The sequence below is a fragment of the Balaenoptera acutorostrata genome, chromosome 10 (genome assembly GCF_949987535.1).
Source record: "Balaenoptera acutorostrata chromosome 10, mBalAcu1.1, whole genome shotgun sequence".
Taxonomy (NCBI): domain Eukaryota; kingdom Metazoa; phylum Chordata; class Mammalia; order Artiodactyla; family Balaenopteridae; genus Balaenoptera; species Balaenoptera acutorostrata.
In genome coordinates, this window is record NC_080073.1 from 41,401,826 (window position 1) to 41,427,452 (window position 25,627).

Here is a 25,627-nt window from a genome sequence, read left to right on the forward strand (position 1 = left end):
GCAGGGACAACTCAAACTTATTTTAACAAAGCATTTAGATATTTCATGGCATTGGCAGTTGTCCTGGGTGTTCTATGTCCCATGACTCTGAGCCCCTTGGCTTTGTGCACCAGACCACGGACTCACACAGAGGGCAGGGACCTGCTGAGCCTGGCTCCCCAAAGCTGCTTGGACTTGCCATCCACTCTCTCCACGTTCTGGACCAACTGACTGGGGTGTTCTGACTAGAAATATGAGTTGCCTCGAACAGTTGCTTCCAGGTGAGCTGTTTCAAACTCGGGCTGTATGTTTTAAATTCACTCCTGCTAACACCTGGACCGGGATGTGGTTGCTCCGTAGTACTAAGTCTTGTCATACGGGATTGAGATGCAATTTGTTTTCTTTGTTATTATTTTTAAAATGTTTATTGGAGTATAATTGATTTACAGTGATGTGTTAGTTTCAGGTGTACAGCAAAGTGAATCGGTTATACATATACATGTGTCCACTCTTTTTTTAGATTCTTTTCCCAGGTAGGCCATTACAGAGTATTGAGTAGAGTTCCCTGTGCTATACAGTAGGTCCTTCTTACTTACCTATTTTATATATATTAATATGTATTTGTCAATCCCAATCTCCCCATTTATCCCTCCCCGACTTTCCGCCGTGTTCGTTTTTGGGTTTTTTTTTTTAACTTATTTATTTTTGGCTGCATTGGGTCTTCATTGCTATGCTCTGTCTTTCTCTAGTTGTGGCGAGCGGGGGCTACTCTTCGTTGCGGTGTGCGGGCTTCTCATTGCGGTGGCTTCCCTTGTTGCGGAACACGGGCTCTAGGCGCGCGGGCTTCAGTAGTTGTGGGTCACAGGCTTAGTTGCTCCGTGGCATGTGGGCTCTTCCAGGACCAGGGCTCGAACCCGTGTCCCCTGCGTCGGCAGGCGGATTCTTAACCACTGCGCCACCAGGGAAGCATCCCCCCCAACCCTGTGTTCTTGTTTCAGGGGAAGATATGTCCTGTGTTTCATCTTGGGATACTGAAGAACACCTCCCCCCAACCCACACCCACATACTTCCCCACACCCCCCTCACATACCCCCAACCCACCTCCAGCACGTACACACACACACACACACACACACACACACACACACAAACAACAGTATCCCCCCCACACCCTCCAACCCCCGCTCACTCCCTTACCTCATCTTATCCCACACCTCCTCACACTTCCCCAGCCCCTCCCCACGTACCCCACACAGCAACCCACCAGACTACACCCACTCCCCCTGCATTCTCAACCCTCAGTACCTCCGTCCCACACCTCTACACATCCCATAACTCCCCAAAACACACACATGAACCACACCCCACACCCTCAACACTGTCTCCTCCCCACCCCCCAACGCATACAACCCTAAACAGCTGGGAGGGACTCGCCATTTCCAGTTGCTAAGCCATTGCAGAGATCTGGGAGACCCCAAGGCAGAGCTTGCTGTGGCTTGGTCACGTCTGGCCCTCCTTCTTTCAGGGCCCTCCCTTAACTCCTCGGTGCCCTGGCTTCTCCCTGGTTTTGTTTTTGAGGGAAGCAACAGCTTGTACTCTTGAAAGAATTCCAAGAGGAAAAACAGTTGCTGTGGTAATGAGGCCCCGTGGCAAGTAAAATCCACACTCCAGGGCTGTTTTGATTCAGGGCTCTCAAGAGCTGCTCTGTCTAGAGAAAATGTGAGTGGCTGGAGCAGAAAACATTTGTCCTTTCAAGGATGGCACTCCCTCTCCCCCCCACACCCTGTGTTCAGGGCAGGGCCGCACTCCAGTTCTGGCAGTGCAGTTTGAATCCTAAAGAAGAAGCACCTGTGTGTTTGATAGCTGGGAGAGGCAGTCCTTTGGTGAGAGCAGGACTTTCCTGCCCCGGGTCCAGGAGTCCATGACTCCTTAGAGAGTGGGGCTTGAGGCCTGGGCCCTTTGGGGCGAGGCGTAAGTTTCCAAGCCCTTGTGTAACCGCTGTCCTTACTCTCACTGAGGAGCGCCGGCTGTTTGTGAAGAGCTTGGGGACCGATGTCAGTGAGGCTGGGCCCAGTGGGGCGACAGACCCGCGCACACCAGTTATAATACTGCGTACTGCTGTGCATTGCGGAGGGGCAGGAGGGGTGTCTGAGAGAGCTGTAAGCCTCCTGGAGGGAGGGCTTGCAGCAGGGTGTGGTGGGCTGCATGGAGGAGGGAGTCCTGAGCCCAGTGTGAATTGCTTTCCCCACTCTGTCTTATTGGTTGGCTTTGTGCCCCAGGCGGCATAACTGACCCAGCGGAGGTGCTGAGAAAACACTTGTGGAGGGATTGAGTGGAGGGCAGTCTGGAGGCCTGGGAGAAGGCGAGGGGCAGGAGCAGAACAGGCACGTGTGGAGGTGTCTGACTTTAGGGAGAAGCTCCTGCCCCATTCACCCGCCCACTGTGGCTAGCTTTTCTGACCTGGACTCATGTCCTCTGCACACGTGATGGATCTGCCCTTCTAAACTGAGGTCAGCTCAAGGGCAAGGGTTCGGTCCTCCTCTAGATGAAGTGAGGGGAGGGGAGAGGCATGCGTGTGGGGATCTGTCATATGACCCCTTTCAGGGATGGGGTGGGGGGAGCAGGCCTCACTTGGGCGGTAGAATTTCGGGGCCTCAGGTGAGAGGCCGGAGGGTGCAGGTGAGAGCGTCCGGCCCCACTGTCAGTCATCACCGTGTTGGCGCCTACTGATCGAGGGCTTCTCCGCACAGCCACAGCAGAGAGCTGCACACATCACATACGCTGCCTCATTTAATGCCCCTCTGCAGTTTTGGAGAGTGCAGCTCTGAGAAGCTCGAGAACTCAGCGTAGTCCCACAGCACAGCTTCCTTGTGTGGTTCTGCCTTCTCAACCTTTCAGCCCAGCACATGGTTAAAAAGAAAAAAAAGGCTTTGCTTCCAGAGGAAATATGTGTTGGTGAAGACCAAAAGACCTTGTTTAAGCGATATTTTCCGCAACAAATAAATGTGCCAATTCTGGCTTGTAGTTTAAATTTGGTTTAATTAGGATTTTATCACTTGGAGATCACACCAGCGAGGAGACAGCTGTCTTACCTTTACTTCTCAGACTGTGACACTGAGAAGCAGCTGATCAGAGGTTAAAATAGCTTCTAGTCTCCTAGGAGCTTCAGCGCACTTTGTTGCTCTGTAAACTGCTGACTTGCCTGGGAATTGACTTGTAAAGAATTTGCTTTTTGAACTGGGGTGCCAGTGTTGGGACCCTGCACATTTCAAGCTCAGCTCCAGCTTGGGATGGAAGGATGGTGAGAGGAACCCCGGGCCAGGTGAGTGCCTTGGCTTGCCTGCATCACCCACTGGCCTTTGTGTTGGACTTGGGGGAATGCTGGGACCAAGTCCACAGAACACTTTACATCCTGAGCCCAGCTTCTCCATTTGCAAGCTAGGCATCAGAACCTTTGCCTTGCTTGCATCCAGGGTCTCCCTGTGGATCAGATGAGTCAGGGAATTTAAGAAACTTGGAATGCTTAAAGTGATGCCCATAATTATTGTTAGGCTGTTGCTGTAAGTGGTCACATGAAGCTAGGGTACTTAGTTGCAAGCAACAGAAATCTATTCTGACTGGTTTGTTTGTTCATTTTTGAAAAAAGAGAGAGCCTACCTTGGAGGTTTGCAGTCAGAAAGAAGCCCAGCATTTCACAGGAAAATGGCTTGCTCTCAAGTACTAGACACTGCAGCTTGCTCTGCTACCAATGCCGCCAGAGAGAAGTCTGTGCTGCTGGCGCCTCCCCACAGCTGGGACAGTGAGTGGGGGGCACTTTATAGCCTGCAGCTGGCTCTTCCTCCCTCGAGGCTCCACGTGGAGCCTTCCCAAGTGAGGGAGGGGTGTGGGCATTGGGCAGCCCATAGAATGACTTGGGAATTGAAGTTCCAGTCACCTTCCTCCATGGCTCCAGGCAACATGGTAAAATAGACAACATACCAGTCAAATTGAAGTCCAGAGACCTGAGGTCTAGTTAGCCCTAGCTCTTGCCCTTCTTGTCCTGTACTTTACTTGGGTCTCTTGTGGCGCTCAGGATGTCTATGTTGTATGAGAGATTTCTGTGTTTCTTCTCATCCTGCCTGCTGTGATCCAGAGCCCACCCACCCTGGTGACCACAGTAGGCACTCAGGCAGCTTGGGGTGGCATCATACAGGTCACTTCCTCCCGTGGGTCAGCCTCTTTGAGAGGAGGGATGTGGTCTGACTCAGAAGCTCCTCAGTCGGGCCATGTGGTAGAATCATGACCTGGGAGTGGGCAGGCTCTTTTTTTTTTTTTTTTTTTAATTAATTAATTAATTTATTTATTTATGGCTGTGTTGGGTCTTCGTTTCTGTGTGAGGGCTTTCTCCAGTTGCGGCGAGCGGGGGCCACTCTTCATCGCGGTGCGCGGGCCTCTCACTATCGCGGCCTCTCGTTGTGGGGCACAGGCTCCAGACGCGCAGGCTCAGTAGTTGTGGCTCACGGGCCCAGCTGCTCCGCGGCACGCGGGATCCTCCCAGACCAGGGCCCGAACCCGTGCCGCCTGCATTGGCAGGCAGATTCTCAACCACTGCGCCACCAGGGAAGCCCTGGGCAGGCTCTTGAAACATTGATTCCTGGGTCTTACCCTGGAAGATTCTGATTTGGTCAGTTTGATTTCTACCACCCTCCCTGGGCCACTGGATCTAGTTCATGTTGTACCGGATGATATCTGAGGTCTTTGCAGCCCTAACAGTTTATGGTTTTGTTACTTTTCTCACTTGGTAATGGACATGGTCACACTTCTCTGGCTACTGTGCAGAAAGCACACCCAAGCCTTGAGGCTATTTATTTGAGTTTTGGAAGCATGATGCAATCAGAAACTTCAGTTTAAATGCTGACCTGTCTTTTATTAGCCGTGAACCGCTGAGTAAGTTCCTTAGTTGTTCCGAACCTCGTCGTTTGGGCGGGATGGTAACGCCTGATCCCAGGGTAGTTGTGGGGACGAGAGGCCCTGTGTGCCTGAGTGAAGTGTGGGCAGCTTTGCGAGCACAGCATGTCACCGTGCAGCTGGAAGGGGCTGTCCCTCCAGACAGACTCAGCGGCAGCTGCCATCTGCCATCCTTGGGGGTAAGGGGGTGGCTTTTTGAACCCATATGTGGCTTGTTTTTCCAGTGGCCTCAACCAGTGAGCCCTGCACCTTTCCTTTCTGGCCCTTTCTGAATGTTCTTTATAAATAACACTCTCAGCACATATTTGCCACCTCCTTGCCTGTCCTTTCGCTGGCTTCTCAGTGCTCATGTGCTCATGGGATAAAGTCTGTAGCCCATGGGGCAGGCCTTCCCATGCTGGGTCCCTCCTCCGGGTGCACCTTGGGGGTCTCTGCCCTCTCCATGGACACAAGGCCCAGCCTCAGTACACCCACTCCTTCCAGTAACTCCGGCGCTCCCTGCCATGCCCGCTCTGCCTTGAGTGTTCCTCCAGGTGAGCTGAGGTTTCGTCTTCCCCTCAGCTGTTAGTCACTCTGCATTCCCCTAGCACCCAGGAATTCACGGCCTCGCTGTGTGGGGACTCTCCGTTCACCTGTCTGCTTCCCCTTTCACCTGCCCCTCAAGTCCCTGAGGACAGCAGTCACGTCTTAGTCACCTTTTTGTCTGCCAGATGACAAGACCCAGAGGCACTCTGTAAACATTCGAATGAAGAAATGAAGCAGTGTGGCAGGCACATGGACTTAGGAGTTGGCTGGGCTGAGATTTTTCTGAAGGAAAAGCAGACCTGCCCTCTGGGAGGAGTTCAGGGGCTTATTTAAACGTCTGCAGGCAGCAGCCACGTCAGCAAGATCAACTTCACTGTGTGTGAAGTCTACGAAGACAGTTAAGTTTCCAAATCTGTTGTTCAGGCATGGACTGGGGTTGCTTTGACACCTGTCCACGTGGAGAAGAGCTGCTCATGTTAGGCGGTCACAGGCTTTTAATAAGCCAGCCGTGTGATGTGGGTAACAGGAGCCCTGATGTTGTCCTGTTGGTGGCTGTTGGGGAACCGCTTGGGGGCACCCAGCATCCTTGTGGACAGGCACGTGTGCTTAGGTGTGTGTGGGGGGATGTGGAAGGGTGTCATTTCAGGGGCCACTCACTGGGGTTTTCAGGCCCTTGCTTGCTGCTTCCACTGGAACCACGGGTGGTGAACACACAGGAGAGAGGCTCCCTGGGACCTCCCTTCGGGACTCCGCCTCAGAATCCCGCCTACCAGCCAGAGTTCAGGTGCAAGGGGGAGGCCTGTTTGCTCTTCAGCCCGGTGGATCTGAAGAGGGTCAGACACCAGCGGCGTGTCCTCAGGACCTGAGCTTCTGGGTGGCTCTTCCATTCCCCACAACTGATCGTCTGGGCCCCCCATTCCCCGTGCGTGGTGACTCTGGCTGTCCCCTGTGAGGCGATAGGGAGGGGGCTCCAGGCCAGCTCCCCCCACAGTGCCACGTGAGGCTGTCCCATACCAGGGCAGGGGAGCTTCAGGGACCTTATCATTTGCCATTGGGATTCTCTTGCTCTTGTTTCAGCTGTGAGTCTAGCATGGTGAGGAAGTCCTGGTGGTTGTGAGTTCTGCTTTGTGGCGGGGGAGACGTTTTCCCCCTCCTTCCACAAAAGGGAAATGGTGGGGCAGGGTGAGGGTAGGGGAGGTAACCTCATCGTTCGCCATCAGTTAATTTCTTAACTGAACTTTTCATGCTGATTTTTCAGCAGGAGATGTTTGGCCTGATTGGATGCCCCTCGGCCTGTAGTGTGACCGCGGGGCCTGTCCCTGGGCGCACAGGGACGCTGGTGTGTGCAGGCCTCAGTCTGTCCTCCTCTTCCCCAGCAATGCTGGGTTTTTAGTTTTTGCTTTTTTTTTTCTAAGCTTGAGAAAGGTCATTAAACATTGACTGGGCTGTGTTGGGCCTGAGGGCCACCCATGGTTTCCTGCTTTCCTGTTGAGCCAGGTGAAGGTCAGGAGAGTCTGTTTATGGTGTGAGTACAGTCAAGCAGTGAGCCACAGGCAGCTGGGTTCCTCGTGTCACTCTTGTTTTTAAATCATTTTGTTATTAAGTCATTTTGACAACAGAATTAAAGGAAACGGAAGAAGCACTGCCCACAGTCTTGCTGTGTGAGCCTGTGAAGTCTGTGACCCTTCTGCGTCAGGTGTTGCCGTGGTTTCACTCATGGTTACGTGTGTGGGCTCCACACCCCTCATAGTCCTATTCTGTCTCACGGTGGTGCCCGTCAGGTTGCTACTTCAGTGAGCAGCTGGCCTGCCTCACTGTGTCCGGCAGGTCACATCTACCTCCTGGCTCCACTTCTGCCTGTTATGAGAAACACAACTGTGAACACCTCTACATACATTGCTCTTTTGTCTCCTTTGGTGCTTTCCTGGGATTGGAGTCCCTGGCCCAGAAATGTCTGTATCTGGGGCTCCTGATGGTTTGGTCATGTCTCTCTGAAATGTCACCAGGAAGAGATATCAGCCCTGTGATGTGATGCTGAGTGCCATTAGATGCCAGTGAGACCACCTGTGTATTTGAGGCGAGTGGGAGTAGGATCAGAGCAGAGGGCTGGGCTTTGTGGGGGAGCCACCTAGGCATGGGGCCCACGCTACCCTTTGGGCGCTGGCAACCCCAAGCAGTGTGACTCTGGGTGGGTTACTTAATAGTAACAACATTGGGCCTCCAGTTTTATCTGTGAAAGGAGAAAGCGGTATTGTCCTTATTAAATTTTTATGCTGATTAATGAAAATGTTATTTCAATTAATTGAATAATCAGTTGCCTGGCATACTGTTATAATGGCTGTTGTAGGAAATACAGTAGAACAGAGTTGAATAACAATTGGGTCCAGCCCTCCCCAGAGCTCACCTTTTATTGGAAAGTCTTCTAATTTTGTGGAACCTAGTCAGATTTGATTCTTACCACTCTCTTAGGGAGTGGGCACGGTTGAGATTTTTGCCCTTATTCTCCGGGAAAGAAGCAGAGGCGCGGGTAATTGTCAGAGGGGAGGATAGAACAGACAGCTTAGGGGTGAACAAGCAGATGTGAGGGTAAAAGGAACTGTGTGTGTAGAGGCAGGGAAGTGGGCTTCCAGTTGTCTGTCTCCTCAAACTGACGGAAAGAGTGTAGGGTCCGACATCACAAGCCTAGTGATGCCTGAGGCATGGGCGCTGTTTGGAGGCTCAGACAACCAACTTGGGGAGGAGAACCTCATCTGTAAGCGGGGGAATTAACATGTGCATCCTGCCTCCCCCCCACTTGTCAATTCATTCATTGGCTATTGTTTCCCTGCTGTCATGTGCCAGGTGCTGGGGAACAGTGATAGGCAGGCCTCTTGAAGCTTGAATCTAGGCAGGAAGACAGGTGACAAACAAAATCTCTTGTAGGCAAATCCAGGTAAAATCAAATGTCTGGGACAGTTATCATTAGAGGGCCTGCGTGGGAAGAATGCCCTCTGCTAAAAAAGGGGTGTAACCTTCAGCCCGCACAGCTAGGGGAAAGTGCTGCAACCTACCAACCATCTTTCAGCTGCCGTGGAGTTTTGTGGTGTGTGCAGAACAAGGTTTCTGTAGGGAAGCCTCACAGATGTGGTGTCTGCTCTTCCAGCCTGGGGCCCCTGAAGGAATCAGACAGGTCGTTCTTAATTTGAGTCTCAATTTTAAAAATTAAATTCTGTCATTTACAGAAACTTGGCAGAAAATAAAGAAGCACTATCAGAAAAGGATATTGAGGGGTCAGGCAAGTAGGTGGTGGCGGGGGAAGGAGAGGGAACATCTGGTTCCCCAGGAGGATGCAGCAAGAGTCAGGCTCACTGCTGATGGATGGCAGGACTCGGAACACCCCAGGATGCCAGCAGGTTGTTTCCCATAATGGGTGTCATGGGGGGTCCTGCACCAGATGGTGGACCCCAAGTTAGCTTGTTTAATCCTCAGACACCCTATGACATAGCACCAGCCCCACTTTAACAGGGGAGGGAGCAAGAGCCTTGGAGAGGTCCTGCAGGTGCCCACGGTCTCACCATTGGTAAGCAGTGGAGAGTGATTTTCCTACTGTCTGGCCTGTCCAGTCCTGCTGCCCGGCTTCCTGCAAACCACAGTGCCCCCTACAGGTGTCTGGGCGGGAGTTGGGAGCCTTGCCTGGCTGCCCAAAGGAACTGGTCCAGGCTGACTGTGTATGAAGGAAAGGACGGGACTGGTCTTTGCTCTGCCCTCAGTGTGACCTTCCAAAGGCTTTCCTGCAGGGGATGTGGGAGCAGGGGAAGGGCCCTAGCAAGCCTCTGCACACTCACAGTGATAGCTGTTCCCTCTGCTGCCCATCCCCCAGTCCCTCTTTCCACTCAGCCTTTAAAATGCAAGACAGAGGGCTTCCCTGGTGGCACAGTGGTTAAGAATCCACCTGCCAATGCAGGGGACACAGGTTCAGGCCCTGGTCCGGGAAGATCCCACATGCCACGGAGCAACTAAGCCCGTGCACCACAACTCCTGAGCCTGCGCTCTAGAGCCCGCGAGCCACAACTGCTGAAGCCCATGTGCCACAGCTACTGAAGCCCACGCACCTAGAGCCCATGCTCCGCAACAAGAGAAGCCACCACAATGAGAAGCCCCCGCACCGCAATGAAGAGTAGCCCCCACTTGCCGCAGCTAGAGAAAGCCTGCGTGCAGCAACAAAGACCCAACGCAGCCAAAAATAAATAAATTAATTAATTAAAAAAGATAAAAATAAAAGTAAAATGCAAGACAGGTGGTACTGTACTTCCTTTGGAGAGCCTCCGCAGATACCTCAAGTGCCACCCAAAGAACCTCCTTCCCCACCATGCTGTTGTCACCTTCCCTTTCCTCCTCTGGGTTGTCACCCCCTTGAGAATCTGAAGAGCTGTGGATTCTTACTGCAGAAAAATGAGCCTTTGCACACCTGGCCTGTGTGTGTGTCTGATCATGGACCTCTGGAATCCTGTCCATGGACCCAGGCTGAGTCCTCACCCTGGTCTGTGAACACTAGGTGCCTACTTGTTCTTTTTTTCTCCTCGGCCAGTGTGGAGTACCTAGCAGAAGGGAGCCGGTCAATATTTGTTGACTAATAGTCTGCTGGAGGGGTTATCTGCCACCCCCTTTGAGCACGACTGGTTCCCCAGTTGCACTTGTGGCAAGAATAGGACCCGACTTGGCTTGGGGCCACCTCCCCATACTAGTCTGCCACACGCAGGACGTCAGCAGTCATCTGGGGCGAGGCCATGTGTTGGCCTGGATGCCGTTGCCTGGGCCTCGGGATGGGGTATCAGTGGTGGGGCCAGCCCTGCCTCTGCTGAGGAGTGGGCCCATTTTCTGCTGCTGCGGACACCTTGACAGGCACTGGAACCTCAGCCTTTGTCCGCACTGGCCCTCGCCAGACTCCAGGCATTAAGCCTCAACCCTGGTCATCCTGAAAGCTGCCGCACCCTTTCTCTTAGTCCCCTAAGCACTGCCACCTTTTTTGTTAAAGGCGCCTTCATTCTCCCAGTGAGTCATCGTCAGGACCTCAGTGGTCCCTGACTTCTCCCTGTCCCCTCGCAGCATTCAGCCACCCCCTTGTTCTATCCCATCGCCACTGACCTAGTTCCAGCTCTTATCTGCAGTCCTTATCTCCCGCTCCCTTTCTGTTCTCCCAGCCCTCAACTCCCTGCGCTTTGTTCTCTCCGCTCACAAGCCTTTAGGGAATGTCCACACCCACAGGAGAGCAGTGGCTCTCAGCTCTGGGCCGTTAGTCCCCACCCTCCCCTTCTGAACTCTCTGATCCTTGGTAAAGCACTGAACGGGGAATCAGAAGACCTGTTCCCCCTGCACAGATTGTCTGACATGTCTTCTGACGTCTTCGTGGAGCAGATGTTATAATACTGCCCATCTCGGGATTGCAGAGAAAGCCTGGTGAAAACAATGAAAGTGAAAACTTACCGTGACCTCTGCAGGTGCCAGCAGTCTGGCCCTGTGGCCTCGTGGCTTCTCTGCAGCCCTTCCCTTCTTGCCCTGGCCCGATTCTCCCTGCCCCTCAGGGTCTGCTGTCTTGTTACCCAAGCCGCAGGCCTTCCTCCTTCCTCCCTGGTCATTTCTTTCTTGTAATAGTGCCATGATGTTGGTATGATAGTCCTGGTTTTCATACATGGGGAAACCCAGGCCAGACAGGTTAAATGGCTTGCCCAAGGTCACACAGCAAGGTGAAATTGAGCCGGGCTTGCCAGACACATTCCCACCCAGAGCCCATGAGCTCAACCACTGTGCTGTGCCTGCTGTAGGCGGTGTCAGGCCCACGGGTACAGGTGGGTAAGACAAGCATCTGCCTTCAAGGATCTCTCTGCCTACTGGGCGGGCAGTGGGCATACCGGCCAGGTCATCGTAGCAGCAAACTGAGTGCCAGGGCCCAGAGTTAGGCGCCCTGCCGCCCAAGCTGCCTGTTGGAACCTCCCCTCCCCACCCCCTTCCCCGGTCTCTGGGCAGTAGAGAGCCATGCAGTTTCTGTGCCCAGGCGTGGTGGTGTTCGGCCCAGGGCTTATCATTGCATGTTCAGGGTGAGTCAGACTCTGGGTGACTGCCCTACCCCCTAAGTGCCCTTGGAGCACAGCTCCCGCTGCAGCTGCACCCGACAGGAGGTCCCTTTGCCCCACATGGGGCTGCCCTGGCTCTGAGGATGGGCAACAGGGTGATACTGTGAAACCTGCCAGGTTTGCCCTCAGCATTGTCAGTGCCTTCCTGCTCCCCACTTCCTGGCATCTGTGCCCATGTCTCTTTGACTTTTCCCCACCTTGGGCCAAGTTGGAACTGGAAAGGCTCAAACCGGGGCCAGTTTCACCTCTTCTTAGGGAACTAGGGTTTGGAGCCTGTTCTCTTGATTGTTGAACAGAAGGGCTGTTTCCATGGACAGTACCCCTGGCATACTCAGAGCTAATGAGGCATGTTTGCCTGGGCACTGGAAAGTGTTTCTGTACCTGTGAGTTTCTGTTGGCTCTCCAGCTGCTTCAGTAATGGTCTCATGGTGGGAGGAACCTAGCCCAGAAGTTGAAGTGTCTCTCTGTTAACCCTTTCCTGCCTCCCTCTTTTTCTTCTGGAAGGGAGAGCCCCAGGCAGCAGCTCCTCTTCGGATGAGGGAGGGGCTTGTTCCTTGTCCCCTCGAAGCAAGCGCCCCTGCCTCAGCACATCTGCCCCTGATGGCATCCACCCGGCCCTCAGTTACCCTTAACCGCCCTCCCCAGCGCATACGCACAAAGAACAGGTAGGGACAGGTCCAGGCTGGGAGTGGAGCATCTCACCTAGCTTCTAGTCTCCGTCTCCTCCCACCACCCACTCTCCAGGCTGCCAAAGTGCCTTTCCGAGCATCGGCCTCGGCCCACCCAGAGCACTGGAGGAAGACCCTGCCAGCCCCCCTCTACTCCTGACCCCCTCAGTCTTGGGTGAGCCAGCCACCTGGGTCTGCCCTGCAGGTCTTAACAGTGCCCTTGCTCTGCTCTCATGTCTGCCAGGCAATTACCATTCCCAGGAATGTTCTGCCTTCTTTAGCCACTTGGCAAGTCCCCATTTGGCATTTAGAGTTGAGTTGAGGGGTTACCTCCTTCCCTGACAACACCTATTCCTTGCCGATTCTCCAAGTATACAAAACGTTGAATGAAGCTTTCCTCCTCACTCTTGGCACAGTTACCATTGTCTAAACCTGCTCCTTGAGCTCCTTGTGGGCAGGGTGCTTGTTTCCTTTATCCTTGTGCCTAAGGCAATCGCAGCACACAGAGGGGTCCAGGGGTGCTAGGGAAGAGGGACCCTTGTCTTTGCCTGGGTGGCGAGGTCAGCAGGAGGAGATGCAGCAGCCTCCCTTCTCCCCCTGCTTTTCTACATTTCTGGTGGTTAATTGAGCTACTTCTGGTAGTCGCCCTACGTTCAGGCAGCAAGTATGGAGTGATCTCCCCACCCCGCATTGTGTATACCATCCAGAGGCAGGTGCATTCAGCTAGTGAGGGCTCCTTCTGAGAGGGGACTGAGGAGCAAACACAGAGTTAAAACACCAAGTCTCGGGACTTCCAGTGGTTAGGACTCCGCACTTCCACTGCTGGGGGCATGGATTCAGTCCCTGGTCGGGGAACTAAGATCCTGCATGCCGCGTGGCGTGGCCAAAAAATTTAAAAAACAAACAAACAAAAAACACCAAGTCTGGACATGTCCCCAAATTGATAAATCTTCAGCTGGTCTAATAAGGAAAGAGAAAAAACACAAATTATCAGTATCGGTGGATATCACCACAGATCCTACTGACATTAAAAGGATAATAAGGGGGGCTTCCCTGGTGGTGCAGTGGTTAAGAATCCACCTGCCAATGCAGGGGACATAGGTTCGAGCCCTGGTCCGGGAAGATCCCACATGCCGTGGAGCAACTAAGCCCGTGTGCCACAACTACTGAGCCTGTGCTCTAGAGCCCATGAGCCACAACTCCTGAGCCCATGTGCCACAACTCCTGAAGCCCGTGCCCCTAGAGCCCGTGCTCCGCAACAAAGAGAAGCCACCACAATGAGAAGCCCACGCACCGCAACGAAGAGTAGCCCCTGCTCATCGCAGCTAGAGAAAGCCTGCACACAGCAACGAAGACCCAACGCAGCCAAAAATAAATAAATAAAATAAATTTTTAAAAAAAGATAATAAGGGAATATTATAAACAACTTTATGCCAGTAAATTCAGTATGAATGGATATTCCTTGAAAGACACAATATAATAAGACTGACTGAGGAGGAAATAGAAAATCTAATGAGCCCCATACCTAAAACCTCACAAAGAAAACTTCAGGCCAAGATGAAGTCTTGTCATATATTTAAAGAAGAAATAACACCGATCTTGCACAATGCTAATTTTATTTGTAAAAGTGTTGTTCCTGGCAAAAGGATTTCAAACATTATGAAACAGGTCGGTCAGGCTCTGTTTGGAGCAGGGCTGTTTTTGAGAGCCCCTGAAGTCCTGCCTCAGAGGCCCCTTCCTCCTGTGGGCTCTGAGGGAGGTGAGAGCAGGGGCAGGGCCTACGTGTGGAAACCTGGGCCGGGGTCAGAAATGTGGGGTACCTTCAGTAACAGGCAAGCGGGCTGTGGGGAGGACCCCAGTCCAGGCCTTGGCTTTCCTGCCCTCCAGCCACCAGTGTTCTAAGAATTGGGCTCTTCTGGAGTTGGTGGAGAGAGTAGTAGTTAAGTTAGCACAGAGTTAATGAAGGTGATGTAGTCCAGGCTCATGGCTATGCCAGCTCTAGGAGATGTCCCCACACTGAGAGGGACTTGAGGAAGGGACACACAGGCCTGATTATGAGTAGGAATGACCACAGGCCTGTGTCTTGGGCCCAGAGGAGTGATGGAGCCCGTTGCCTGGGAACCTCAGAAGGCTGCCTTGAGGAGGTAGCCTTTGAGCTGGAGTCCAGAACTGGCCAGAGGGTGGGCTTTGTTAGGGGTGATCAGAATGGACAGATCAGGATTTGGGACAGAGGGTCCGGTGTCAGGGTATTCTGGACGAGGCCAGTATGGATGGGCTACAGGGAGAGTGCTGAGGCCTTGGGAGGCTGCACCTTGAGGAGAATGCTGTTCCTGAGGGTATGGGGACCAATGAGAGCTTTGAGCAGAGGACACCCTCCGTCCATGTGGATGGATAAGGTGGAGAGAGATGTAGGGGAGATGGATTAGAAAGAGGAGGAGGAGGGTGCAGCAGGCTGCTGTGTTCTCCAGAGTAGGGGGTAGCTGGTGGCAGGCAAGGGTGGGGGGGATAGCTATGGGCTTGGCTGTGGTGGGGACCTATGGGGGTGGGATAGAACATGGAGTTGGAAGGAGGGAGAAAGGCGGGAGATTGGGGAAGGGTGTGTGTAGGCGGGGCTAGGCGACGAGTTACATTTAAGGGTCTGGGGGTGGGTGAGATGTCTCTAGATTCCCTGGGATGCTGTGCACCTCGGGCCCTGCCTGCACTCCCATGGGTGTCCTCCAGGGCTTAGACCTAGGCCCAGGCTGGCTGTGACTGGTCTGAATGCACGTGGCCAAATCTGAACTGTGAGGGGAGCATTGGAGAGGTGACTGGGTTCAGAGCTGGTTTTAGAAACTAAGAGCCTCTCCCATCTCCTTGGCAAGAATGCAAGAGTTCAGGAGGACCTTGATCCAGAACCCCAGCTACCACTGACAGATTCTGTGACCTTGGGAAAAGCTTTCCTTTCCGTGGCGGTCATTTGCCAGCTTCCCCCATGGGTTGAATTGAGGACTCGGAAGGCGGTGGTCCTGTGAGCCCTCCAGTTCTGAGGGCCTTCGAGTCTCTCAGGCTGGGTGGGCCATGAAACTGGTCAGTGCCTCCTACCACTGTCCCAAGCAGTGCAAGTCCTGCCTTGTGACCTAGGCCAGGGTTGCCCCAAAGCCATTTCCCTGCTCAGAGATGCTCACCGTGCTACCTGAGTTGCCTTTGAGTGGGCAGACTGGAGCGCGCCTCATCCAGGCACTTACGTGGCCTGTTCATTTGTTTACTGGCTCCCGCTCCATGCACATATGGGTACCATTCTTGTGCCCCTGCTCTTGCACAGCATCCCAGGCTGGGGTCTTCCTTAACCTCAGCAGTCTGCATGGCCCACCAGACTGCGGGGCATGTTTTTAAGATGTCATTTAGATCATTGAGTGTTTTCTCATTTATTAATGAATAACTTGGCCTTTGCCGAGACACTTGAGTGTCTCCGGGACCCCAGGAGGGTGGTGACAGCTGTGCCGCTGAGTTTGCCCTTGCTCAGGGGCTGTGAACTGGCATGGTGTTTGCAAAGGAGTCGCTCCCAAAGGCTGTTTCCACGGTCCCCAACCTCTACCTCCAAGCTGGCCCAGGTTAACAGGGCCCTCATGGAAAGAAGCCTTCCTGTGGGCTTGCCCATCAGCCCACTTCGGGGGAAAGCTGAGCCTTTGCTGCTCTTCCACCTCTGTCCTTTCTCACCAAGGGGAGGTGTCTGCCGCCTTCTTCCCCTGCTGCAGGACCTCTGGCCATCAGGGAGTCCACTGCCTGGCAATTAGGAAGGAGCTTTTAGTCCCAGTGTCCTGGCTTCTGGCTTAATGTAATCACTAGCATTTGTCAGGGAGAGGTGCACGCAGCCTGGGAGCCACGTGGGGAGCCTTCACTTGTTTCTCAGTTGAGCGTTTGTACGCCTGCTCCCCGTATCTCTTTGGCCATCACCAAACAAATGCTTCTGCCCCAGGGCCTCCCTGCCCAGCCTGTCAGCAGGCTCTTGGGAAAGGCCTCTGGTCCTTCCTCCAGCAGCTCTGCTCCCCGTTGCCCTAGAACACTGGCCAGAGCCCTCTGTGATCGGCCCCACCCCTTGACAACCTTACCTGCATTCACCTGTGCCCTGACTGCCGCTCCAACCACCTGTGGGTTCTTCAGACCACACCCCGCCTTTGCTCAAGCTTGCTCCCCTCTGGGAGTGCCCTTCCTGCTCCTGTCTCCCCATCCTGTAACACCCAAATTCTGCCCACCCCTTAGTAGGAAGGTAGGAAGCCCCCTACCCACCCCACAGACCCATGTTGACCTCACTCATGTAGCTGTTGTCGTTCCTGCTGCCTCATCCCCAGGAGACTGAGCTGCCCTGGGTTGAGAGAGCCAGGGGAACATCTTGCTCTATTCACATCACAGAAACCTTTCTCTGGTCCAGGACTCCAAGCCTGGTTTGGGTGGTCTCCTTGCCCGTAGGTGTGTGGCCAACGAATGGCGCAGTCTGGTGGTTTCCAGGGTCTCCACGACGAACACCGGCAGGAAGTGACTCATAATGCGAATGCCACTCTCGGGGAGGCCGTTGTCAGTGACATAAACAAACCTCTAGGAGAGGTGGTACAAGCAGCTATTTTACTTATAATTTATACGTTCTTTTCTCCATTGCAGCAGGTCCCCCATGGCAGGGGCTTCCAAATGTCTCCTCGGAACAAGCTCCAGCAAGTCAAAGGCAGGTCATGGCCAGTTATCAGGGGCACATTGATCCCCTCTGGAGGGCCAGCCCTGGCACGCAGGGAGACCCCAGGCAGGGCTCTGTCCCAGATTTTCTCAGGACAGACACTGGGGGCGTGGGCGCACGCGAGAGCACACCCAGTGCACGCCCTCCATGTTCGTTTGTCTGCAGGCAGGTCTGATCCAACTGCAGTGGTCACATGGTAAGGAAGAAAGCCCAGGAAGGTGTTTCCTGCTGCAGGTGGAAGCAGCATAGGGGTGTCCTTCTGCTGGGCCCTCGGCGCACCTGGAGAGCAAGCATACTCTCTCAGGGTTGAGATGAACATGGCTTCTCTAGACTTACAAAGAGGTGGGGAAGGGAGGAAGAGGAAGATAACCAGATTTAGAAATTTTTCCCATGGAAACTGCAAACTAATTCCCCTTCCCTCCGTGCCCCTGAATACGTTGCAGGAGTGAACTTGTTACAAGCTGGTCCTAATTTGAGTTATGCTGCTCCTAAAGGGAACCAAATAGGTGTTTCTGGAGAGGCCTCTGGCCTGGAAGGCGGGGGGTGGCGGTCAGGAGACCTGAGTTTTGTGCTGCTCTCGTTGCTGGTGACTGCTCTTTGCCCCATCTTTCCCGATGCATGAGGCTGGCTGGTGACCTGCCAGCATGGGCCCTCTGCGGCACTGACCAGCATCATGTCTCACCACCTAAGACCTTCCAGCTCTTCCTGCTAGTGTTGTCTGAGGGCCACCCTGGTCTGGGCCTGGGCTGGGATCATGGGTTTTGTTTTGTTTTGTTTTGTTTTGTTAATTTATTTAGTTTATTTATTTTTGGCTGCGTTGGGTCTTCTTTGCTGCGCACAGGCTTTCTCTAGTTGCAGCAAGTGGGGGCTACTCTTCGTTGTGGTGCGCGGGCTTCTCATTGCGGTGGCTTCTCTTGTTGCAGAGCACGGGCTCTAGGCACGTGGGCTCAGTAGTCGTGGCACGTGGGCTTCAGCAGTTGTGGCTCGTGGGCTTAGTAGTTGTGGCGCACAGGCTTAGTTGCTCCGCGGCATGTGGGATCTTCCCAGACCAGGGCTCGAACCCGTGTCCCCTGCATTGGCAGGCGGATTCTCAACCACTGCGCCACCAGGGAAGCCCAGGGTCATGGGTTTTAAATTCTGCTGAGGGAGTTGAGGGGTGGGAATCGTGGCTCCAGCATTGTGCCCCGTCGGTTGCAGCAGGCATGTGCCCCGCTTAGAGGCTGGAATGCCAAGCTGGTCCTGGCCAGGCTGTCTGGCTCCTGGAAGGAGGAGTGTTCATTTGAGCAGCTGGTTTTCTCCCTTCCTTTGCAGGACAAGGAAGATGGGGAGCCAAAGACCAAGCAGCTCAGAGAAGGGGAGGAGGAAGGCGAGAAGCACAGGTAATGCCCCACACGCAGCTCTCTGCCCTGCGCTCTCCTCCAGTACCTGTTGGCTTCCACATCCTCCCAACTCTGCATTCAGTCTCTGCCCCATTCCTTCCTCTCCACCCCATGGCTGCCTTGTTCAGACAGGACAGTCTTACAGTTGGAACCTTCTCTGCACCCTTTCCCCCACTGGCTTTCTGACTCTTAGCCACCAGCCTTTTATTCCAGACCCTCATATTATGTCCCCTCACTCTTGTCCTAAAACACTTTGGGTGACATGGTTCTACAGCACCTGCAGAATCAGGTCCAGACTCTCCCTGGTGTGTAAAGCTCTGTCTGAGCCAGCAGCCTGGGCGCCTGCTCACTTGGGGGAGTAGATCTTGATGCCCTGAGAAAGCTTATCTCAGTGGGCTGTGCTTTGAGGGGGTGCAGCAGGTGGGGAGGGGTGCTCCCCAGAGGAGGCTGGACCAGCACTCGGAAGCAGGCCTTCCTGATGCCACAGCCTGCTGTTTCCTTCACCAGTGTGAGTGGAACCCTCCGCAGGGTGCAGGCCTCTCATCTCTGCCTTCTTATTCAGGAGCTGATCTCAGATGAGATAGGGCTTTTTCAAGTCCACAGGGGCTCGTGTGTGTCTGTGCATGTGTGACTTAACACTTTACAAAGTGTGTTCACGCCTTCCTCACAGCAGCCCTGCAGGGTCCTTGCCATCTCACTTGTTATCACAGAAGGCGACAGCTCTTGTGCTGAGAGGCTGGTGATGCCCAGTGGTGGTGCAGGGACCCTTGTCACCCTAGCACTGGGCTCTGTGGTGTTTTGTTGGGCCTTGGCCCCCCCAGCGCAGCATGCGGCCCTCTCTGGTGACAGAGACGAAGGCCAGGTCATAGCTCTTTTGCCAAGTGACTGCAGACTTGGGGGCTTGGGGGTGGGTGCCTGCACAGTTTCCCCCATTCTGTGGTAACTGCTGAGAGACCCTTTGGTTTTCTTCTGGTTTGTTCTTAGGTTTTTGATTACTGGCTGGAGCCTTGGGTCATTTTGCAGATTCAGTTGTCTAACCAGATACAGTGCGGGGCCAGGGGTTGTGGCTGAGGAAATGGGAAAATCCAGCAGGATTGGAGGCAGGCACCCCAGGACCTCACCCCTCACCAGCCATGCTGGGGAATCACCCACCTTCTTCTCTGCCCGTGCTCCTACCCATCTGTCCAAGGAGACCTTTTTAGAGTCGTGGCTGTTTTAGTTCCTTTGGCTTTCCTTATAAATTTTAGAATCAGCTTGTTGATATCTATTTTAAAAGCTTGCTAAAGGTGACTGAGAGTAAAGAGTGACAGAGGAGGTCAATGATGTGTTGTGGAAACCAGGAGAGGAAGGGGTAGCTTTCCGGAGACGGTGCCCCTCCCTTCATCCTAACCCATTCCTTAGTGGCCCCGTGCATGGGTATTTCAAGGAGTGTGGAAGGGATGGACTGTCTCATGTCAGTTCTTCTTAAAATTTCAGAACGTAGGCATCATTCAAGTGTACGTGTTTGTATTGTTGCCTACTTATTAAAAGTAAAGATAAATGAATACAAAAAAGAATAAAATAAAAAATAAATAAATAAAAGTTTGCTGGAGTTTTGATTGGTATTGCATGGAATCTATGGATCAGAATTCCTTTAAAAATTTTTTTATTACTCTCTTCAGGGTAAATCCTACCGCATTCCCCTACAACCAAATCCCCGTTGAGTAGGAGTCAGTCCTCCAAAGGTCGACTAGCGTAGGCCAGGCTCTGTGGGAAGGAAAGACGAGTTCCCACCCCCAGAAGGACCCCTGCTTCTCCTCTGGTCTGGATTTGCCCTCTCCCAGCCAACCTTCCCTCGTGGTTAACTGCAGGGGCGCCCGTGACTCACCTCTAACACAGCCCCCTGCTTGCTGCCTAGATAAGATGTGATACGGCAGCCCTGGAAACCTGGCCACAAAAAGGGGCATTTATGTCAGTTGCTGTTGTTTTTTGTAAGCCCTCAGTCACTTCTCCTGATGGCAGGTTGGCTGGTGTATGCCGTGGAGGTATGTCTAGGGTAGGGTTTGTGGCCAACAGTCGTGGCCACCCTGCCAGGTGGGAGGAGAGGGCCGGTGTTGCACACTCTGTTGGGCATGGAGTGGGGGAACGTGTCTTAAGTGCGTGAACAAGCAAGCCCCAAACCCTCAGCTCCCACAGCCGTCACCTCCCCTTGGCTTAGGATTGAGGTCTGCACCCAGCCAGAGCCGTCACCATTCAGGGACACCCTGGGTGAGCGTCACGTACCGGAGAAGGAACTAGGCCACGAACCTTCCTTCCTCAGGGATGGAAAACCGGTTCTCCAACTCCATGTGGAGAAAGGTCCCACCCCAGCTGAGGCCCGGCCCAGCCTTGTCCCAGTGCCCAAGCCCTTTAGGCTGGCAAATGCCAGGCCTTCTCTCATCTGCCGGTTGGGTCCCCAGGATGGTGGCTTTGCACCAGGGCGTGCTTGCAGACCCATGACGTCAGCTTGATTCGGCAGACATTGCTCTGCTCTCGCGGTGATGCTCAGAGCGGCCCCTGCCCCCACTTGCTGAGTTTCCTCACTCCCGCTCCAGGCCGGAATGTCCCGGCCCTGGATAGAGGGGCTGGGCTGTGGCTTCATGACTCGTGCTGAGGCAGCAGCACAGAGACCTGCGGCCGCCCTGTTCTTCCTGATCCTGTTGCTCGGGACTAGGCGCAGGAACGTGGAGGAGTGAATCAGGAGAGAACTGGTGTAAGGAACGTGGTGTCGTGGGAAGCCGACTCGATGTGTGACCGGGCCAGGTGCTTCCCTTCATGCAGGGGGAGAGTGGGAGCACGGCTGGGGCCTTTCTACATGGAAAACAGTCTTCATCTTGTATGTTGTGATCTCCAGTGCCTCGAAAGCCCTTCTCATTAAACCTGTTCTGGGGGAAGGTTGTGGTCCACCGTGAGGTGAGGAAACCACAGTTCACACAAGTGAAGTGACTCGTCTAAGATCTCCCAGCTGAGAGGGAGGGGAGCGACACTGGGACCCTTCCACCATCCCTGTCTGGTGTGCAGGCAGGGTGGAGAACAGCTGAGCTCATCCAGCTGTCATGTCACAGATGGGGACACGGAGCCCTTCCCGTCCTCTGCGTGCGAGCTCCCAGGCAGGCCAGGCCTGGTTCCGTTGCACCGCCTTCACTCTTAGTGCTGCGGCCTTTGTCCCATGTGTCCTCTTGGCTGGGGCTGGAGGGGTGGACATCAGGGCTGCCGACAGCTATGCGGTGGAGAGTGTTTCTCTTGCGCAGCCTGCAGCCGGCATTCTGCAGCCCAGGGCGGCCCCCAGAGTGGTCTGAGGGATAGATCGGGCCCCAGGAGAGTGGGGGGCAGTGAACTGTGCAGGCTCCGGGCCCCGCCACCGCCTGGGCCCCGACAGCCAGTGTGGCCACTTCAGTTCTCATCTTGTGGGCCCTTTGGGATTCAGCTTAGCTGCCATAAACCGTTACTCCACGCCTCTTTTTAAATTTAAATTGGTATTGAAAGTACTTAAAGATGTTTTCAATTGTCGGAAATTTAGTAAATCCTATTAGCCTGTATCTGTGAATATCCTTCTGTTTTGTAACCTTTTTCACATACCATATCTTGACATCTTTTGATAAATATGCTTCTATAAAATTCTCAATGGCTGCCTTGTATTTCTTTGAGAGTGCCATAATTAATATTTCAGTCCTTGAGTTTTGGCATATCAGCTGTTTCTACTTCTTTAAGTGCCCAGCAGCTATGCATTTTCAGGTGGATTGGGAGCAAAGCTAAGCCTGTAAGTTTATTTATTTATTTATTTAAAAATTTATTTATTTTATTTTATGTATTTATTGTTTGTGGCTGCGTTGGGTCTTCGTTGCGGCGTACGGGCTTTTCTCTGATTGTGGCAAGTGGGGGCTACTCTTCGTTGCGGTGCGCGGGCTTCTCATTGAGGTGGCTTCTCTTGTTGCGGAGCACAGGCTCTAGGCGCACGTGGGCCCAGTGGTTGTGGCTCGTGGGCTCTAGAGCGCAGGCTCAGTAGTTGTGGTGCACGGGCTTAGTTGCTCTGCAGCATGTGGGATCTTCCCGGACCAGGGCTTGAACCCATGTCTCCTGCATTGGCAGGCGGATTCCCAACCACTGTGCCACCAGGGAAGCCCCTCAGCCTGTAAATTTAGAGAAGCTGGGCTGGGCTCTGTAGAGTCTTGGGTGAGAGTGGGTGCAGACCACGCGGCTCAGATGCGATGGCAGCTCCAGCTGGGCAGGGGCCTGACTTAACTAGCGCTTGGCACATTCAAAATAACCAAGTGAAAAATCACTCTTAGATAATCATTGTCAACTTTTTAAAAAATTAATTAATTAATTTTATTTTTGGCTGCATTGGGTCTTTGTTGCTGCGTGCAGGCTTTCTCTAGCTGCAGCGAGTGGGGGCTACTCCTCATTGTGGTGCGCGGCTTCTCATCGCGGTGGCTTCTCTTCATTGAGGAGCATGGGCTCTAGGCGTGCGGGCTTCACTAGTTGTGGCACATGGGCCCAGTAGTCGTGGCTCACGGGCTCTAGAGCACAGGCTCAGTAGTTGTGGCGCACGGGCTTAGTTGCTCCGCAGCATGTGGGATCTTCCCAGACCAGGGCTCGAACCCATGTCCCCTGCACTGGCAGGTGGATTCTTAACCACTGTGCCATCAGGGAAGTCCCTCATTGTCAACGTTTGGTTGTTGTTTTCTATCTGTTAAATTTCTGTTATATGTTCAGAACAATCCTTTGCAGACATTATTTTCAGTGGTTATATAATGATCCGTGTAATATCTGGGTGTATCTTTATGTATTTTATATATTTTTTATTTTATTTTTTGAGTATGTAAAGGATTCATGGTTCATAATGCAAAAGGTGTTAAAAGACACACAGGGGAAAAAAATCTTCCTTTACTCCCAGCCTCCTAGTTGCAAGACCACCTTGAGGGCCAGCTGCTTGGCTCCTTTCAGAGGTGAACTGTGCACAGATATTCAAATATTCTGATATATCTCCCCCCATACACATGCTTGTTTTTACACACGTGATAGCACACTATACTGCCATACTTCTGTTTCTCACCTCGCTCATGTCCATTTGACAGTACATCTTGACATTCATTACACAAAAGTTCATAAAAAGCATCTTCCTTGTCCCTTTGGTCATGTGGCGTTCTGTTGTTCCTATGGGCCAAAGGGCACATAACCAGGGTTTGCATGATGCACTCTCCCCGCTAGGAGAGGGTTAGCTCCAGGAGGGGTCTCTTAATGTCTGTGTCCTCCAGAGCACCTTAGCACAGGACTCTCCTGTTTTGCAGCCTTAGACTGGGGGAGTCTGAAAGGCTCCTGGTTCTCCTCTGGCCTGGCTCTCTCCACCATCTCTGCCTTTGGCTCCTGGAGAGCTGGGGATCGGCTCACATTTCCTCAGTGTTTGGGCATTGCCTCAGGCATAGGAAGAGCCCATGCAGTTGGAATCTTGTCTTCTTCCCTTATCCAGAAGATTTCAGTCCAGGTCGATTTCACACCCAGTGCTGAGCAGAAAGGGCTGTAGAGATAAGCAGTAAGATAAGAAGCCAGGCTCCTGGACTTACTAGTAACAATGCTGCCAAGTTCATGGAGATCAGACATACTGGAGAGGCAGGTAGTAGGCTGTTCTTTGGCTGGGCCTCAACTGCTGGGGTATGTCCTGGCCAGCCCTGCCACTTGATGTGCAATGTGCAGAACCAGGCGCGTCCCTGCCACCCTGTGGGCCACACGAGGACCACCTTCGATCTGCTTGGGCAGTATTTTGAGAAGGCTTGGGAGGCCATGCGTGTGTCTGCTGGGCTGCTCGTTCCCACCGGCACTCAAGGGTTACTCTCTGGACTTTGGAGGGCTGACCGTCCCATTTTGGGACAGTCTGCCATATTCCCATCCTAGCAGTTAGAGAGCTCTCAGGGTTTGGGGCAGCAGTGTGGAGTGGGAAGGTAGCACTCCTGGGCGATTTGACGTTTGCTCTGCAGGACGCCACTCTGTGCAGTGTTGATGTCCACAGTCTGTGTCACCTACAGCCTCATGAGAAATGATACCTTTGATTTCCATATGGAAGCCAATGAAAGCATGACCCTTTCCATCCTGTCTCAAAAGCTTCAAAGCTGGATTTGAACCCAGGTCACACTGTTGGAAGGCCAAGGCTCTTGTACCCTCTCCCCCAAGCAGCTTCCTCGTTCTAAAATGGGGATAACAGAACCAGCGTTTGGCTCTAGTGGCCTCCAGAAGGGTGAATTCCAGATGCCAGTGCCTGCCGATGAGTGCAGTCACATCCCACCCAGTCTCCAAGAGCTGTGGCAGTTCCAGTCACTGCAGGGGGAAGCCCCCAGGACGGCAGCCTGGGCCCACCTCGTGACCCTCTTGTCTTACCATTTGTTTCTTGGCTTTCCTGTTGTGTCTCAAGTCTGGTCTTCTTTTGGATTTTTTGTTTTTAATCTTTCCATTTCCTTCCTGTTATCTTGCTAATAATATACTCTTTTCCCTTTTAGTGGTTTCCACAGGGATACAACATACATCCTTAACTTATCAAAGTCTAATAACAAGTCACATTTTACCATTTCCCATACAGTGCCATGACCTCAGAACACTTTAAGGCCATTTGCCTCTCTTCCTGTCTTGTGTACTGTTGTTGCTATATTTGAAATCCCACAAGTCATTATTACTGTTCTATCCAGTCAATATTCATTTAAATTTACCCACATATTTACTCTTTCATGCTTTTCAAGGAATGCATTTCATTCCTTCCTGAGTTCCATGCTTCCATATGAGATCATTTTCCTTCAGTCTAAAGCATTCCCTTTAGTATTTCTTAAAGAACAGATCCTCTGATGACTAATTTTCCCAACTTTTCTTTATCTGGAAAAGTCTTCCTTTGAAGGCTGTTTAACCTAGCTTTATAATTCTGGTGTGGCATTTTATTTACTTTTGGCCCTTCCCATGTATTTCTCCATTGTCTTAACGATTTTCATGGCTTCTGTTGAAAAATCAGCTGTCATTTTCAGTTTCTCCTTTGAAGTTTGGGTGTCTTTGTCTAATTTAAGAATTTGTCTTTGGTGTTAAGTAGTTTGACAGTGATTTGCCTAGATGCTTTTCTTTGGAGTTCATAGAGTTTCTTTAATCTATGGCTTGGTGTTTTTAATTAATTCTGTAAATTTTTCACTCATTATCTCTTTAAATATTGTTTTTGGGACTCTAATTACATGTATGTTAGATCTTTTCACCATGTTCCATATGTTTCTTAAGTTTTTTCTGTATTTTTCAACTTTTTTACTTCTGTCCCTCAGCCTGGATATT

General features: G+C 52.6%; 1 protein-coding gene across 1 annotated transcript in view; it reads left to right on the forward strand.

The window, feature by feature from the left end:
- The window catches only part of CCDC12 (coiled-coil domain containing 12), a 46,853-nt gene that overhangs the window by 14,938 nt on the left and 6,288 nt on the right, over nucleotides 1-25,627 (forward strand). Inside the window, exon 2 of the mRNA XM_007168845.3 lies at nucleotides 18,246-18,313. Coding sequence (XP_007168907.1) covers nucleotides 18,246-18,313 — 68 coding nt within the window. The remainder of the gene's footprint in view (nucleotides 1-18,245; nucleotides 18,314-25,627) is intronic.